This window comes from Geotrypetes seraphini, chromosome 11 (assembly GCF_902459505.1).
Source record: "Geotrypetes seraphini chromosome 11, aGeoSer1.1, whole genome shotgun sequence".
Classification (NCBI taxonomy): domain Eukaryota; kingdom Metazoa; phylum Chordata; class Amphibia; order Gymnophiona; family Dermophiidae; genus Geotrypetes; species Geotrypetes seraphini.
Window position 1 is genome coordinate 3,484,579 of NC_047094.1, and position 18,523 is coordinate 3,503,101.

The 18,523-nt window shown below is 44.3% G+C and overlaps 1 protein-coding gene across 6 annotated transcripts in view; it reads right to left on the reverse strand.

Moving 5' to 3' along the window:
• Positions 1-15,854, reverse strand: part of E4F1 (E4F transcription factor 1) — a 64,923-nt gene extending 49,069 nt beyond the window's left edge. For 2 of the 6 annotated variants that reach the window (XM_033914078.1, XM_033914077.1), the window contains exons 1-2: positions 15,635-15,848; positions 8,752-8,903 (exon numbers count right to left, since the gene is read on the reverse strand). In XM_033914078.1, the coding sequence (XP_033769969.1) occupies positions 8,752-8,903; positions 15,635-15,746 (264 nt within the window). In that variant the 5' untranslated portion in view covers positions 15,747-15,848. Of the gene's footprint in view, positions 1-8,751; positions 8,904-15,414; positions 15,544-15,634 lie in introns of those variants that run through there. The other 4 variants (XM_033914082.1, XM_033914080.1, XM_033914079.1 and 1 more) reach the window with 4 other exon arrangements.
• Positions 15,855-18,523: the final 2,669 nt, after the last annotated feature.

Here is an 18,523-nt window from a genome sequence, read left to right on the forward strand (position 1 = left end):
CTAGCCCATTTCTCATGATTACAATGCAAACACACCAGAAACCTTTGCTAAGAACACATCTGATCCCCACAATGTACATTTACACCAGTATGGTAACAATGCTCTACTGCCCATTTGGCATTGATTGATTGATGCTACCACACCGATTACTCTTCTATTAAGGTTCAGGTGCAAACACGGCTCTTAGGAGGATATAAGACCGCAAATAGAATAATATAACTTTCACAGGAACTTTGTCAAAAGCTTTCTGAAAATCTAGATACCCTGTGTTAAGTAGCTCACCTTTACCTACATTGTAAAGCTAATCGGAAAAGTTATTTAAAAAAAAAAAAACCAAACCTTCAGATTGTAAATATTAAGATTATACCAAGAATGAGTCTTTCCTGTAGAAGCCATGATTTATTGATTTAAATCAAATCCACCCTGGGTGATAGTGTCTGAGGATTACAAGGTTGTGGCCATAACCAGAAGGATGGTTTAATTTCAAAGGTATTCATATCCTGAATATTGGATAAGATAAAGAGGGGTGGGATTATGATTGATAATAATTGATATATGTTAAGTATTAGTATATGGGTGGGAAGGGTGGGTCTCTTTTATAAATATTTATTTGGAGTAATACAAACAAGAATGTCAAGTGATTAATTAATGTATTTCTGAATGATTATTGTACACTTGTTGAAATTTCTGAAAATGAATAAAGATTAAAAAAAAAAAAAAAAAGGTATTCCTATCCAAAGAATTAATTTTCAGATGACAGGATAGAGTTGTCTAGAGCAGAGTTCTTCAACCTTTTTACACCTATGGACCGGCAGAAATAAAAGAATTATTTTGTGGACTAAAATTAAAACCCCCATCCTCGTGAACTCAGTCCCCGTCTCTATCCCATGTACTCTTTTTCTCTCTCTTTCCCCATGAGTGGGGAAAGAGAGAGAAAAAGATCCAGGGTGCATCTCTCCCACTCCCTCTACTGCCATATCCAACATTTTTCCCTCTCTTAGCCCCCGGATCAAGTGCAGCATTTTTCACTATTGTCCACCAGCCCCGTGCCTAACATTTCTCCTTCTATCACCCCTCTCCAGCACCATGCCACACCTCTCCCTCCATCACTATGTCCAACATTCCTCCCCCTTGCATCCCCTCCAATCTGTCCCTCTGTTCCCTCTCCACCACCATAGCCAACATTTCTCCCTCTCATCCTTCTCTATCCAACAATTTTCCTTTCTTCCTTTCCCCATGTGCACCTTCTTTCCCTCTCACTTACACACTCATCCCCAACAATTCTTCCTTTCTATCCCCTCCCTTGTGTCCCAAGTTCATGCCTCCTCCCTTCTTTCTGTGTCCCGAGTTCGTGTCTCCCCTCCCTGCCTTCCAACCTTTGTCCCAAATTCATGTCCCGCCCATGTCCCAATGCACTCCCCCCCCCTTTTTTTCTCCCTTACTTGCTCAGGGCCGTCCAGCCTCTGCTGAAGCCGGATTAGTGTCCCCTGCAAGCACGTGCCCGTCTTCCTTGCGGTTTGGCTGCTCCTTATCTTCAGCGCCAGCTGCACTTGTTTGCCGGGACAGTGCGCATCAGCTCTTGCACGCTGCTGACCTGGTTCTGGTTCCTGGTCAGCCACATGCAGCGTGCAAGAGCCACTGTGTGCTGTCCTGGAAAACAAGTGCAGCTGGCCCTGAAGATAAGGAGCAGCCAAACCGCAAGGAAGACGGACACGTGCTTGCAGGGGACACTAATTCTTCACGGACCGGCAGTTGAAGAACATTGATCTAGAGGACAGTGAATTGAAGCTAGAGAGGGGTTGACAGAGTGCCTGGCTGGAATGTCCTCCCACAAGAGTAGTGGAGACTAAGCAGTAATAGAATTCAGACATGCTCGGGATAAACACAAAGGAATCCTATATGGAAAGAGAATGGAAGAGAGATGGTGGGAGATCTGATTGATATCTACAAAATCCTGAGAGGTGTAGAACATGTGAAAGTGAATCCATTTTTTATTCTTTCAAAAATTACAAAGACTAGTACTCAATGAAGTTACAAATTGAAGGAAATATTTTTTCACTCAACAAATAGTTAAGCTCTAAAATTCATTGCCCGAGGGATGTGGTAACACGTTAGCATAGCTAGGTTTAAAAAAAAAGTTTGGCAAGTTCCTGGAGGACATAAGGGAAGCCACTGCTTGCCCTGGAATGCTGCTACTATTTGGATTTCTGCCAGGTACTTCTGACTTGGAAACAGGATAGTAGGCTACATGGACCACTGGTCTGACCCAGGATGGCTATTCTTATGTTCTTAAACTAACTTTTGCTTAGACAACTCCAGAAATAAGGCCAGACCTAGCTAGACAGTTCTGGACGGTGGCTTCCGTTTTAAGGCAAATATAGAATTGAGCTTTTCTCTTTTGCAACCAACAGACATAAGAGAAACTCGCATCTGAATTTTGTTTTTCCACCTGTTAGAGGATGTAAACTTAAAAAAACATCATCAAAATCTTTTTTCTTATCAAGCAGCGTTATGGGGTCAGGATTTAGAACAATTGCTTTTGCTTCCTGACACTTATGGGGAATTTAGGAGACATCGAAAAACATGTGTTTTCGAAGTATTTAGGCAGCTAATTCGTAAAAACTTTATTATGCACTATTTTGATCATTTTAGTGTCTCTAATTATTGGCTTTTAACTTTTTTAGTTCTATTCAACTTCTTTTATTGTTTTTTTTAACTATTGTAAAGCGCATAGAACTTTACGGCCTTGCGGTATATAAACTGATTATTATTATTATATTTAAGTATTTTTATTGATTTCAATATAATATCAAGTAAAACTTGTACAGAAAGCAATTTTAATCAAGCATATTACAATCATATAAATCCATACTTAACAAATTAAGCAGTTACAAGAAAAAGTATTATGGTAAAATTAGCTCAAGTCCTCTTTAGATCCAAGAATTTACTTCCAAGAAAAACAACCAAAAGAAGTAATAGCATGCCTATGGATCGGGAAGGGAGTTACAATTTTCTTTTAGAGCTCAAGCTTGAATTTTCTCCTTGTCCAGACAGGACATAGCCAGAAAATTAGTTAAATGTTGGGGCTCAAAGAATACATATTTAATTAAATGATAATGGACAATGCACTTACAAGGATGCCCCCAAAGAGATGACCCTCCCGGTTTCAAAAGAAAAAAAAGCACAGTTACTTACCGTAACAGGTGTTATCCAGAGACAGCAGGCAGATATTCTTAACGCATGGGTGACGTCACTGACGGAGCCCCGGTACGGACACTTTTAACTAGAAAGTTCTAGTTGGCCGCACCGCGCATGCGCGAGTGCCTTCCCGCCCGACGGAGGAGTGCGTGGTCCCCAGTTTCTTCGTTTCCGCGGAGCGAAGAAGACGCATGTGTTTTCAACGGCTGTTGAAAAATCTGATTTTTGCTTTCCCGCTCGCGAAATTTTCTTCTTTTTTGTTCTTTTCCCTTCGGGTTTCTTTTCCGTTCTAAAAAAAAAAAACAAAAAAACTTTGCTTTTTCTTTTTTCTTTGTTTTTCAGGCCGGCCCCGGCGGGGCCTGTTGCTACCATACAGGCCTCCAGTTTTGATTTTGCGGAGGCCGTGTTTCCCTTCATGCCCCCTCAGCCGGGCTTTAAGAAGTGCCATCGGTGTGCACGCCCGATCTCTCTCACTGACCCGCACAATTGGTGCCTACAGTGCCTGGGTCCAGAGCATCGGGCTGACACCTGCACTCGCTGTGCTACTCTTAAAAAACGTACATTAAAGAATAGACAGATCCAACAGAATATCCTTTTCGGTACCGGATCTGCCATGGAATCGGCCGCACCGTCGACGGCACCGCAAAAGTCGGCACCGACTACTTCGACGATGCCTGATCCTTCCTCGGGGTCGCTGGCACCAGGTAAGCCGGCTAAGAAGCCTTCCACTTCCCTTGAGTGCCCTCCTGCCACAGCGGCGACGCCGGTCCTCCCGACATCACGCCGACCCCGAAAACGCTCTGCCCCGATTTTGGTGAGTGCCTCGTCATTGGCCTCCTCATCGCCGGGGCATGGAGCGGCACCTATGGTACCGTAAAAGAAAAAAGCAGTACCGGTGCCTCCTGGACGACCGCATTGCGGCCATACTCCAAAGCCAATTGCAGGAACAACTACAGCAACAACTCCAACACAGCAATATTGGCCCCACTCCTTCCGGTACCGGACCGAGCCTCGCACCATACCACCGGTGTCGACACCATCGGTACCGTTGAACACGTCCATGCCGGTGCTTGCGGCTGAACCACTCAATCCCCCGGACCGGGACAACAGAGGTTGGAGGAATACAAGACGTCACTGAGGTAAAGCTAATTTCAGAACATTTAGATACTACACCATTACAACTTTTCTCACCTACAAAACCTCCTACAGTCACACTCGAAGCATTATGGGACTTGGTAGTGAATCTGGGGAATTCCTTAAATCCTCAAATAAAAAGTTTGGATAAAGAATTAAAAGAACAAAAGGAAGAAATAAAAGTTTTAAAGCAAGATATGTTACAATTTAAAACAGAGACACAAAATACAAATAAGGAGCTAACGCTACTGAAACAAAATCAAGATATGTTGGTTAAAGATAATATATTACTCAGGAAGAAGTTGGAAGTGCAGGAGAATAATGGTCGAATAAATAACTTGAGATTTATAAATTTTCCAAGAATCCTGTCAACTTCTCCTAGAGAAATGGTGAAAAGATATTTTATGGAAATTTTGGAAATTCCTGAAAACTCCTTACCTCCTCTTACAAGAGTGTATTACCTACCTACTAAGCCCCAATTCAAAGAAGAAGAAAAAATTGAGGAACCCCGGGAGAGGTCATTGGACATTTCGGCTATACTGGAACAATCAGATAGAGAATTGGCTGTTCCAGCTACTCTCTTGTTGTCTGTTGCTTTGGCTCCAGACAAGGATTGGATATTAAAACTTTTCTTTAAAAATAGATCCAAAGACTTCCTGGGGCAGTATATTCAGATTTTTCCTGATGTCTCTAGAGAGACTCAAAAAAGAAGGAAAGAATTTTTAATTCTAAAACCTGGAGTGACTCAAATAGGGGGTATTTTCTTTTTGAGATATCCATGTAAATGTGTAGTTAGATATTTATCATTGAAGTATATATTTACAGAGCCATCTCAACCGATTAGCTTTCTCTCAATGAAACGTCTAGAAAAAGGAATAACAACGTCCATGGAAAGTTAGTTTCCTGCACTTTAGTCAGATAAGGATTTTTCTTGTTTAATTAATTTGAATTATATATGTTCTACTCTTAATTATGGATCCAATAATATTGAGGACTAGTGTGAGATCAGCTAGATCAGTATTTCCTTGTAGTAATAATTTTGCAATTTTAGTTTAATATGTTGTTTGATTTCACTTTACTGTACAAGATGTATACGCTTGGAAATATTGAAAAATTTTATAAACAAATAATAAAAAAATAAAAAAAAAAAAAAAGAAATAGTATGTGCTCCAGATCAAGAACAGTAAATGCAAGCGTTTGGTGCAGAATTTCTGAGCCTGAATTTTGTAACGAAAGTTTTTGCCTGTGATGTCAGGGTGGAAGTGCGTGGGTACACCTCTCCGTTGATCTGAGATTTTTCTTTTGGTTTAGTATCATACTTTCTGGGGCATAAACGGTGTATTTCTACACTTGAGTGATTTTGCATTTTTTATAGACATCCAAAAAGTGCATATTTTATGAAAAGTTAAACAAACAGAGCCCTATATTGATGATACTTTCAGAAAATATTTTATAAAGAATATCTGTTTTTTTTAAATCTAAAATGAGCCCTGTAGGAGAGATTGATAGAGAAGGCCAAGGCAACTGGTGGTAGAGGCTCCCCTGGGGTGGTGCACTTGCCGAAGGGGGCATGACTGACACTGGATCATGGATAGCTGACCTAGCATGCAGTAGGTCAACCTTGTACCCGATTTGACGGACTTTCTCTCCCGTATTTATTACAATCTTATGGACAGACTTAAGGATGTCCCCTAATTGCTTGATGCTGTCTGCATAGTCATATTGTTTAACAAGTTTGATGATCTCTTTCTGGCCCGAGAGAACCCAATCTAAGGCCACAGTCAGGTGTCTGAGGGATGCTTTGACAACCTCCATGTCCACCTTCAGCTGTGTTATACTCTCATTATCAGGGGTTGTTAGTTCTTCAAGTAGATCATCAGTCAATGATGCTTCCTTGCCAGTTTGCAGTCTCGGATCGAGAAAGGTTGTCTTGTCTTTTTGCCGCACTGCTCGAACGAGTTGTGCGACATTCTCCCCCAGAATCCCCTGCTGCAGTTTCCCTCGTACAGGTGACCAAAAAGAATATTTCTAAAGGTGGAGGAAACATCAAAATGTTAAATACCAAAATAAAAAAACAAACATGTGCCTTTGGCTCAAACTTATCTTAAGGTAAAAATTCTCATAAAATGTGTTCTCCTAATATATGAAGATAGAATACGCAAGGCTTAAAAGCGATGGCTTGGACCCCAAAACAGGCATTAATAGCCAAGTGCTGCTATAGTGAGTCCCTGCATTTTTATTATTTTAATGTGTCGTCTATTGTGTGTATGACATTTTTGCTGTTTGCTGCCTACAAATGAAGGAAGGAACTACAGAAATAATCTCTGCCCCTCCCCCAACCCAACCCTCACACACACGCTACATTTCAGGCCATTTTTATAAATGCCACATTGCACATACACTAAGAAAGGACAATAACCAAACTGCTTTTAAACCTGGGTAAAACTTTGAACTGTGTATACATTCTCCCTCCCTAATCGTGGGGGTCAGGGGCTGAGCCGGCCCATGAATAGGGAAAAATTGCAAATAACTTTTGGCCGGCTCTGACCCACCCCCGGATCTTACCCCTTACCTGGTAATCTAGCAGTCACGTGGGGCAGGAGCGATCTTCCTACACTCCTGCCTCATGCAGAGCCGTGCTGCTAAGTTCCTGTAGTCTCATGAGACCACAGGAACTCCCTATTGTAGTCTTGTGAGACCACAGGAACTCACAGCACGGCTCTGCACAGGGCAGGAGTGTAGGAAGATCGCTAGACCAGATAAGGTCCTTGCTCCGATCGCCTCCCTCCAAGTCCCGGGGCCATTTTTTCTCAAGGGGGGGGAGCCTGGGGAAAAAACCGTGGATAATCAAAACTGCAAATAGGGAGGGGTGGCAAATACACACACATTGTATTTGCCAGCGTATAGGATGAACTTTTTCTCCCTCAAAATACGCTTAAAATATGGGGGGGTGCGTCTTATGCACCAGAAATCAAAATTATGAGTTGAAATTTCAGTCTAAAACTTCTGGTTTATATTAACATACCGTCACGTTGTTTCTGCTCTCTCTCGGACGCTGCGAGGTCTCACAAGTATGCACAGTACACGGACGTCACATTGTTTCTGCTCTCGGACGCTGCAAAGTTTCACAAGTACGCACGTTACACGAACGTTACGTTGTTTCTGTTCTCAGATGCTGCGAGGTCTTATAAAGTATGCAATGTACACGCGCGTCACATTGTTTCTGGGTTTTGAGGATGAAGATTAAAAGGTACCTAACTAGTGTTCCCTAGTTACATTTTTTTTGTAGACATAAGTAACTATAAAATTAGTACGGTCAAGTAGCAGAACAGACTTATCTGAAATGAGGAATCAGGCAGCAGGTTCATCAGCATATCATGGCCACGTGGAAGTATACATTCGTGTTTGGCCCGACCTTGTTGTTCACACTGGAGTCCCTTCCGAGACCTTCCCCGAGGGGTTTTAGGGGCTTTTTGGATCGAGCGATTTTGCTGGGCAAGAAAGTGATACTTCATTGCTGGATATCTTCCGATTCCCCAAAACTGGCTCATTGGCGTACACTGATGTTGGAACTGGCTTCAATGGAGCGCCTTCGGGTTCCTTCATTGGAAACGCCGCTGGGGCGAGCATTTTGTTCTTGTTGGGAACCTTTTTAATCCACTCTGACACCCAGAGCTCGCAGTCATTTGTTGAATGTTTATTTTTTTCTGTTTGTGACACACTGGAATGGGGTTTATGGTTTGTTACTTGCTGGTTTTGTGTATCGGGGGGTGGGGGTGGGGGAAGCAGCATATTATGGTGAAATGCAAAAGGTTGTTGGGACTCATTTCATTTGCTTTGTACACTGTGGTGTTCTGTGTTTTGTTTGGTTCTTTTTGAAAATCAATAAAATATATTAATATAAAAAAATGGCAAAGCTGCTGTATCGGTGGCAGGCCCAAGACTTTGGAACTCAATGAAAGAGATAAGAAATTGTTAAAGACCTCCCTATTTGTGATTGTCTAAATGCAGGTAGCGAACAGAGTATCTCTAGATGGAGTTGAAGATAAGATGATGGTCCTCCTTGAGCTTTTTATTTGATAATGTATTAATTGATAGGTAAAGTTCATTACTTTTATGTATTTACCTGTTACCTGCTGAGTTGATAAGCGGGATAGAAAAATTTAAAAGAAATAAATAAATCTTTTTTGGGGGGGCAATATTCGTATGATTTCTCATTATTGCTACACTTTGATTATAATCTTGTGTTCAAGCATAAAATCAGGCCCTAAATGTTTAGAGACGCTACTGGCAGGTTTCACTTCCAGACTCTTGTGAAAACACCTTAATGGCTCAATATTTCAGACAGAATCAGATCATAGTATATCTTCGGTTCTGTACCAGCTTGATTACAACCCAGGCATGAGATTCAAGCGTCACCTTTTGTACCTCTTCACTGAGCAGACTGGCAGAAGAAACAGTCACAGCGTCTTGAACTCGATGACAGAGCTTTTGTATCTTGTGCTGGACAAACTCTTCCAGGCTCGTGAACTCTGCTAGACAACGGCCACACCTGTGCACATCGTCCTCATCTGCAGTGAAATATAGGAGAGAAAGGTTTGAAAATTGTAAGTCAGATTTCAATATAGCAAACAGGTGTTATCCAGGGACAGCAGGCAAATATTCTCACTGATGGGCGACGTCACCAAGGAGCCACCAGTACGGACCACAGTAAGAACTTGGAAAGTTCTCGGCTGCACGCACTGCACATGCGTGAGTGCCTTCCCACCCAACGTAGGCACGCGGTCCCTCAGTTAAGATAAGCCAGCTAAGATGCCAACAGGGGAAGAGGGTGGGTTGTGAGAATATCTGCCTGCTGTCCCTGGATAACACCTGTTACGGTAAGTAACTGTGCTTTATCCCAGGACAAGCAGGCAGCATATTCTCACTGATGGGTGACCTCCAAGCTAAATGAATGGGATGGTGAGAGAGTAGGAAAATAAATTTTGTAATACAGATTGGCTGAAGTGCCCATCCCGCCTGGAGAAAGACTCCAGACAGTAGTGAGAAGTGAAGGTATGAACCGAGGACCAGGTAGCAGCTTTACAGATTTCCTCAATGGGAGTAGGCCTGAGGAAAGCAACAGAAGCTGCCATAGCTCTAACTTTATGGGCTATGACACGTCTCTCCAGTGCCAGTCCGGTCTGAGCATAGCAGAACGAGATGCAGGCGGCTAGCCAGTTGGAAATCGTTCTTTTAGAAACAGGATGTCCCAACTTATTTGGTCAAAAAAGAGATGAAGAGTTCAGGAGAGGATCTGTGTGGCTTTGTGCGATCCAGGTGGTAAGTCAAAGCTCATTTACAGTCCAGAGTATGTAAGGCCTGTTCTCCAGGAAGAGAATGAGGCTTAGGACAATTGACTGAAGAGAAGTCCAAAAGACAGCCGCTTGAGCGGGAAGGCAGTGAAAAAAAAAAAAAAAATCAACGATACTGTTGAAAGTGACTTCTTAGCTCCGCAGAAACTAAGAAACTGAGGGACCACGCGCCTATGTCGGGTGGGAAGGCACTCGCACATGCGCAATGTGGGCAGCCGAGAACTTTCCAAGTTCTTAAAGAGGTCCGTACCGGGGCTCCGTTGGTGACGTCACCCATCAGTGAGAATATCTGTCTGCTTGTCCTGGGATAACATCTATACCAGCAGTCTCAAACTCAAACCCTTTGTAGGTACTTGGAGGACCGCAGAAAAAATAGTTAGTCTTATTAAAGAAATGACAATTTTGTAAAACTCTTTATAGTTTATAAATCTTTCCTTAACTGTTAAAGGAAAGGTTTATAAACTATAAAAAGTTTTATCTCATGCAAAGACATTAACTATTTTTTTCTGTAGCCCTCCAAGTACCTACAAATCCAAAATGGGGATTATCTGAAATCTGATCATTAGAGCTGAAGACAAGATTTTGGACCAACTATTTTGAGGCCCTCAGTATTATAAAGAATGATTCTTTATGGAAAACTTGTGCCTTAAGTGTCCGGCGGTTGCGTCTGCAACCGCCTTCAGCTCTCACCTCCTCCAGCACTGGACACACGCACAAGCTGCACTGCCTCCATTGGTTACCTTACGTTCTGAACATTGCCCGCCTCACTGCTGTAACCACACGCAAGCGCTTTCCTGCGTCTGTATGCGATTGTTCTCTAATATTCCAGAACACGACCGCTGGACACTTAAGGCACAAGTTTTCCATAACAAATCATTCTTTATAATACCAAGGACCTCAAAATAGTACCTGGCAGGCCTTGAGTGACTACAGTACGTTGTCACAAGCAGGCCCTGAAGAATGGAACAGACTTCCAGCATACATAAGGCAGCAGGGAGATTTGAGTACTTTTACTGGAAACAATTTTTTTCATTGAGCACAGCAGAGGCAAAGAAAGAGACAATGATATAACAAAGAACACACAGGTGCACCAAAAGTCATACAGCAATTATATCCCAAGTCCCAGAACCCTCCCCCCCACTGCCCCCCCCCACTCCTCCAAACAACAATAACCTTAAGAGAAAAAAAAAACCCCATCCAGCCCATCCAAGGAGGGAGGTCAGAACAGAAACCAAGCAAAAGCAGAACATTCAGGGCCCTGGACTCTGATGAACCCCCAAAAATCAGAAAGTGGATCTCCCGAGGAAGAAAGAGAAAAATGAAAAGGGGATAAAAGGGAAAAAAAAAAGGCGGAGAAAAGCCGTGAAGAGGCCACCCCAAGGCCGCGAACCCCTCACCACTCAGGAAAATCAAATAGGCAAAGTATTAAGAATCAAACTGCAAGCTAGAGACAGAGAGTAAATATAAGGACCCCACCATACCTGCAAAAAAAACTTCGATTGACACAAAGAATGACACACTCGACCCCTCTCAAGCAGCATCAGAGCATGCCAAGCCCAATCCGAAACCCATTCCCCCAAATAATCTTCTTAGCCACTAAGCCAGCCTTCCGCAAAAATAACCGACCTACTCCCGGGGGAAAATGAAAAGCCTCGATTTGAGTACTTTTTAAAGATTGCTGAAACGGCACTTACCTCCCTCTTTTACGAATAAATTCTATGAGCATCAGCAGCGTCTACTGTGAACTATCAAGACTCAAAGTGAACAAAGCCATGGGACCAATCTACACCCCAGGGTGCTTAGGGAGTTGAGTGATGTCCTGGCGGAACCGTTTTGCACACTCTTCAATCTTTCCCTAAGTACAGGAAGAGTCCCGTTGGACTGGAAAACAGCTAACGTCATTCCACTCCACAAAAAGGGATGCAGGACAGAGGCTGCGAATTATAGACCGCTGAGTCTCACATCGATAGTGAGTAAACTAATGAAAACACTAATCAAACACAAATTAGACACGATCCTGGACGATGAGAATCTGCAAGATCCCCATCAACATGGATTTACAAAGGGAAGGTCCTGCCAATCCAATCTAATCAGCTTCTTTGACTGGGTAACAAGAAAGCTGGATATGGGGGAGTCCCTGGACGTCGTGTTCTTGGACTTCAGTAAAGCTTTTGATAGCATCCCACACCGCAGGTTATTGAGCAAGATGAGTTCGATGGGATAAGGTGAAACATTAACTGCATGGGTTAAAGACTGGTTTAGAGGTAGACTTCAGAGGGTGGTGGTGAACGGTACCCTCTCCGAAATGTCGGAGATGATCAGCGGAGTGCCGCAGACTCGGTCTTGGGCCCGATCCTATTTAACATCTTCGTAAGGGACCTAGCTCAGGGGCTTCGAGGTAAAATTACATTATTCGCCGATGACGCCAAACTATTCAACCTAGTAGGCAAAAGCACATTGCCAGACAGTATGACGCAGGACCTACTCTTACTGGAACATTGGTCCACGACTTGGCAACTATGTTTCAATGCCAAAAAGTGTAAGGTCATGCACCTTGGCAGCAGAAATCCATGCAGATTTTACACCCTAAATGGCGAGACCTTAGCAAGGACTACAGCAGAACGAGACTTGGGGGTAATCATTAATGAAGACATGAAGACGGCCAATCAAGTGGAGAAAGCTTCATCCAAGGCTAGACAAATGATGGGTTGTATCCGTAGAAGTTTCGTCAGCCGAAAGCCTGAAGTCATAATACCATTATACAGATCCATGGCGAGACCTCATCTGGAATATTGTGTACAATTCTGGAGGCCACATTACCAAAAAGATGTGCTGAGAGTTTAGTAGGTTCAATGAATGGCAACCAGGATGGTCTCAGGACTCAAGGATCTCCCATAAGAGGAACGGCTGGGTAAGTTGCAGCTATACTCACTCGAGGAGCACAGAGAGAGGGGAGACATGATCGAGACGTTCAAATATGTCACGGGCCATTTCGAGGTGGAAGAAGATATCTTTTTCTTAAAGGGCCCACGGCAACAAGAGGGCATCCGTTGAAAATCAGGGGTGGGAAACTTCATGGCGACACCAGGAAGTATTTCTTCACCGAAAGGATGGTTGATCATTGGAATGATCTTCCACTGCAGGTAAATGAGGCCAGCAGCATGCCAGATTTTAAGAAAAAATGGGATAAGCATGTGGGATCTCTTCATGGAAGAAATTAGGGGGCTGGGTCATTAGAGTGGGCAGACTTGATGGGCCGAGGCCCTTTTCTGTCGTCATTTTTATGTTTCTAGCATCGGAGCAGTTACTACCGCTGCCAGCGCTAAAACCCGCGCTATGCATTCGCAAGAGAGGGGGTTATTTTGTAAAATGAAGTATGGGTGATAAGGAATTAGTTATTAAACAGAGGAAAATGTACATTATTGTCTACGGATAAATTATTCTGATGTATTGCTTTTGTATATACGTTTTGTTATATATATTGTGTATGTGATTTTGCGATCCACCTTGTTAAGGACGGACTATAAATAAAAACTATATTCAGCAATCTGTTTTTACATGTAACTGATAAAAGCCAATAAACTCCCAAACATCTTTTTTCATGGATATTATTGGATAAACACCAGCAAAACCATCACGCTCCCCTCTCAATGTCCCAGTGTGGAGAGAGGCAGCTTGTAGCCTGCTTGGATGGAGCATCTCTCCAAAGGAACCTCCTCAAAGTGCAAGGGACTCTGGAATTGACCTATAGGGCATATCTCAGAGAGGACTGGAGAGAAATGGTCATCACTGGAACAATTAGGAAGTATCTCGCGTTACCTAACGACAATCACTGCAGAAAGTTCACAAGGGCAGGGAGCTCCCTGGTGCAGAGGAGAAACCAGAGGGGACCAGTGATCCAAATGGCAGAAACGAGTGTAGGGGCAGAGAACTTAGGGAAGGACAGAAGGAAAAAGTGAGCACCAGTGATGAGGCTGGAAATAGGAGACGCGGAGAAGGAGAGGTTACTAGGGTTCAGAAGGGGCCAAGAGTTTGTCTCTTGGATTTCAATTGGTGCTAGAGATGGCGTAGAATAGGGATCTCAAAGTCCCTCCTTGAGGGCCGCAAACCAGCTATACTCACTCGAGGAATGTAGAGAGAGGGGAGACATGATCGAGACGTTCAAATATGACACGGGCCGTATTGAGGTAGAAGAGGATATCTTTTTTCTTAAAGGACCTACGGCGACAAGAGGACATCCGTTGAAACTCAGGGGTGGGAGATTTCATGGTGACACCAGGAAGTATTTCTTCACCGAAAGGGTGGTTGATCATTGAAATAGTCTTCCACTGCAGGTAATTGAGGCCAGCAGCGTGCTGGATTTTAAGAGAAAATGGGATAAGCATGTGGGATCACTTCAAGGAAGAAATTAGGGGGAGGGTCATTAGAGTGGGCAGACTTGTTGGGCCGTGGCCCTTTTCTGCCGTCATCTTCTATGTTTTTTCAGGATTTCCCCAATGAATGTGCACTGAAAGCAGTGCATGCACATAGATCTCATGCATATTCGTTGGGGAAATCCTAAAAACCCGACTGGATTACAGCCCTCGAGGAGGGACTTTGAGACCCATGGCATAGGACTAAAGCATGTGCAGAGGCCCCTCCATTCACCAGCGAGTATACCTTTGATTTAACCGAATGAAGGTATAGCCTAATGCCTAGTGCAAAGGACTGAGAACCCGGGGATTCCCCACATGAGCCCTTGCCAAGGTTATTAGGTCTGTGGCTTTTTCGCCCATTTGGGCTGTTGTTGAAAGTTGGTTGCAGGAAATTTGAGCAGTGGTGCGGGCTTTTTTTGTTGGGGGGGGGGCTGGGTTCTGACTGTAAGTCCTCTGTAGGGAGAAACGGCTATTCTACAAGCGATTGAGTTTTGTCATCATCACTGCACTGCTGTGCTGTGTGTTTTGTCACTCCAGCCATAGACTTGGCCCAGTCACCTCCCTTTACTTGCCAGAACCAGCAGGGTGGAAGCAGGTGAGAGCTGGGCTACTTTGTGGGCACACTGAGAGCCCCAAAATGATCACAGGAACCTCACAGCCACCTACCTGCAATCGATCATTGTAGACTTATTTACTCTTAGCAATATGAAGACATACATTGAGCTCTGCAGCTCCTCAGTATCTCTCCCGACACTCCCCCCCCACCCCCGCCCTCAGGCACACCACTCATCTGACAAGTCTGTCTGGGGCCAACTCCAGACTCCGTCTCTTCTACTTTGCTGCACCGTATGCCTGGAAACAAACTAAGCTCCGCCTCTGGCAGTTTTCAAATTTAGACTCAAAGACCACTTCTTTTAAGCTGCCTCAACCCCAAACTCCAACCCACCTTCGAAACACTGATGTCTGTCTTCTCATTCTCTCTGTAATTCCCCCACCTATGTATCGTCCAGTTTGTCTGCCTTGACTAGACTGTAAGCTCTTGTGAGCAGGGACTGTCTCTTCTGTGTTTTGATGTACAGCTCTGCATATGTCCAGTAGCGCTATAGAAATGATTAGCAGTAGTAATAGCATGGAATGTTGCTACTCTTTGGAGGTTCCTCATGGAATCTTGCTACTCTTTGAGGGTTCCAAATAACAGCAACATTCCAGAATCTCAAAGAACAACAACATTCCGGAATCCTGACTCGATACATCAGGCTCCGTCTCTGGCAGTCTCAAAGCTCCCCCTCAATTCCAAACCGTGATTCCCCCACCTTGACTAGACTGTAAGCTCTTCGGAGCAGGGACCGCCTCTTCTATGTCTAGTAGCGCTATAGGCATGCTCAGCTGTTTAGAAGGGGATCTGGCAACTTGTCCCCCAGCGCCCCCGGCCTGGCACTTTGGCAACTTTGCTCAACGCCCGGGGCAAGCAAAGAGTTTCTGCTCGACAGCCGTCAGTGCCGTGTGCCCAGAGCTCCGCCCCTTCCCCCTTACCTTCGCCGCCTAGGAGGCCTCCGGGCTCCGCCGGCCCGACCAAGCCCGGTCCTGGCAGCGCGCTCAGTCGCCGCCCGGCCGCCGCTGCCGTAAGCTTGGTTGCCGCGTTCATCGCCCGTCGGACGCGCCTCTCCCTTGTCGCAACGCACTGCAGGGAAAATGGCGACTTTACGACCGTGTCGTCATAACAACGAACAGTTCCGGAGGAGGAGGCGCTGCCCACGTCAGGTGACTCCAGCGAGGCGCCGCGCCACCATTTTGAAAGTGGGCCGCCAGGACCTGGGCGGCGACTGCTGGAGTTGGCGCGCGCGTACACACCCGCAGACCTGAAGCTTAGGAAGGTAACGCATTGCTGCTACGCATGCGCGTCCATTGCAACGGCGTACGGCCGAATTACATTAATTAGAGCCAATCAACGGCACCAATTATCAATTAAATAGATCTGCGGAACAATCCAGCACTCAGGCTCTCCACTTTCCAGTCCAACCTTACACTTGCAAAACAAGACTACTTCACCCAACTATCTATTCTACTCCAATCCCCCCTTCTTTCACTTTCTCTCATGGCTTCTCAACCAAATCACTTCCACTTCTCCCTCCTCTTGACCCCTGCCACTTTTTCTTCTCTGAAATCACTGAGGAGCAAATCACACATTTTCTTTCCTCCTTCAAACTTACTACTTGTTCCTTTGATCCCATCTACTTATCCTAAACCTATCACTCTCCACTGCAAAGGGGATTCAAAGAGGGATTGGATAGATTCCTGAAGGATAGGGGGATTGAGCTAGCTTAACCCCCTTCTCCTCCCCTCTTGCAATCTCCCTCCCACCCTCTACTTGTATTACCCTCCAAAGACTCAACAATGTGACAGTTTCTACTCTTTAACATCCTCGTACTCTTCCAGCATCATCCGACACTTTTCCTATTCTCTCCTTCTATCTGCTACCCTCTTCTCAAAACTTTATTATGAACCAGCTCCTTAATTGTACAATGTATCCAGTTCCTTAATTGTAACTTTTTCCTGGATATGACCAGTTCTCTTAATTGTAACTTTTGTTCCTGGAAATGTCCAGCTATCTTATGATGTAATCCGCTTAGAACTGCAAGGTACAGGCGGAATATAAATCAGTAATGTAATGTAATAAAAGTAGAGATAGGTTAGGAAGAGTATAAATAGAAGAAAAAGGGGGATTACAGGGCTAAGTCAAGGAACACCTGACAGGTCATGGACCTGATGGGTCGCCGCGGGTGCGGGCTGCTGGGCGCGATGGACCTCTGGTCTGACCCAGTGGAGGCAACTTCTTATGTTCTTATGATTAGGACTCTTCAGCTTGGAAAACAGACAGTTAAGGGGAGATATGATAGAAGTCTACAAAATCCTGAGTTTTTCACTCTGTCAAAAATTACAAAGACTAGGGGACACTCAATGAAGTTACAGGGAAATACTTTTAAAACCAACAGGAGGAAATATTTTTTTCACTCAGAGAATAGTTAAGCTCTGGAACGCATTGACAGAGGATGTGGTAAGAGTAGATAGTGTGGCTGGTTTTAAGAAAGGTTTGGACAAGTTCCTGGAGGAAAAGTCCATAGTCTGTTATTGAGAAAAACATGGGGGAAGCCTCTGCTTGCATGGACTGTTGCTACTCCTTGGGTTTTGTCCATGTACTTGGGACCTGGATTGGCCACTGTGAGAACGGGCTACTGGGCTTAATGGACCATTGGTCTGACCCAGAAAAGCTATTCTTATGTTCTTATGTTAACCTATGTGTGCAAAATCTCATACTAGGCATATCAATTTGCACAGAAGATTAAAGAATGAGGATTCCCAATAGTGCATTCATTCACTATGCAGGCATGAACCATCACCCATGTGTGTCTATATAGTGTGCACTACTTGAAAATAGCGCAGTCTTAGCGAATAACATTCATTTGAAATGACAGCCCATTCCTAGTATTTTTCAAAGGGCGATATCCTGAGTGGAGTATGAGTGGGACAAGGCGGGACTCACACAGCAAAATAGCTTACAGAATACTGTGTTAGTGCACCCCTGCTGCATTTAGGGCCTCTTCTATCAAGCAACAGTAGCGAGCGCCATGCGGCAAATGCACCTAAGCCCTTTCAATCCTTATAGGATCTAGTGGATTTACTGCGCCAACCTGCAATATTTGGCCTCATAAAAGAGGCCCCTATGTGCCTGCAGTACAGTAGAGGGTAAGCTCTGGCAATGATAAGCATGCTAATATGTTATTCCCTCAGTGTGGGCCCTAGAGTGACTGATGGAGTGAGAAACTGATTAAGTGGAAAGTGACAGAGGGTGAAACTCCCTATCAGAAAAGGGATGTTACCAGTAGTGTGCCTTAAGGTTCGGTTCTTGGTCCTGTTTTCTTTAAGATTTTTGTAAGCGATATTGCTGAAGGGCTGTCAGCTACAGTAGACACCCCTGATGGTGTGGATGACACGAGGAAGGATCTAGTTAAGCTTGAAGAAAGGTCTGAAATTTGGCAGCTAAGAGTTGATGCTAAGAAATGCAAGGTCATGCATTTGGGCTGTGAAAATCCGAGGGAATGGTACAGTTTAGGGGGTGAAGAACGTTTGTGCACGACAGAAGAGCGGGACTTGGGTGGGATTGTATGTGATGATCTTAAGGTGGCCAAACAGGTTGAAAAGGTGACAGCGAAAGCTAGAAGGGTGCATTGGGAGAGGTATGGCCAGTAGGAAAAAGGAGGTATTGATGAAGTAAGACCTCATTTAGAATATTGTGCACAATTCTGGAAACCATAAAGAGGAGGATGTCAGTCCAGAGGAAGGTTGGTGGTCTATGTCATAAGGCATACGGGGACAAACTTAAAGGTAGACTTTGGAGGAAATGCAGGGGCATAGGATGAAGCT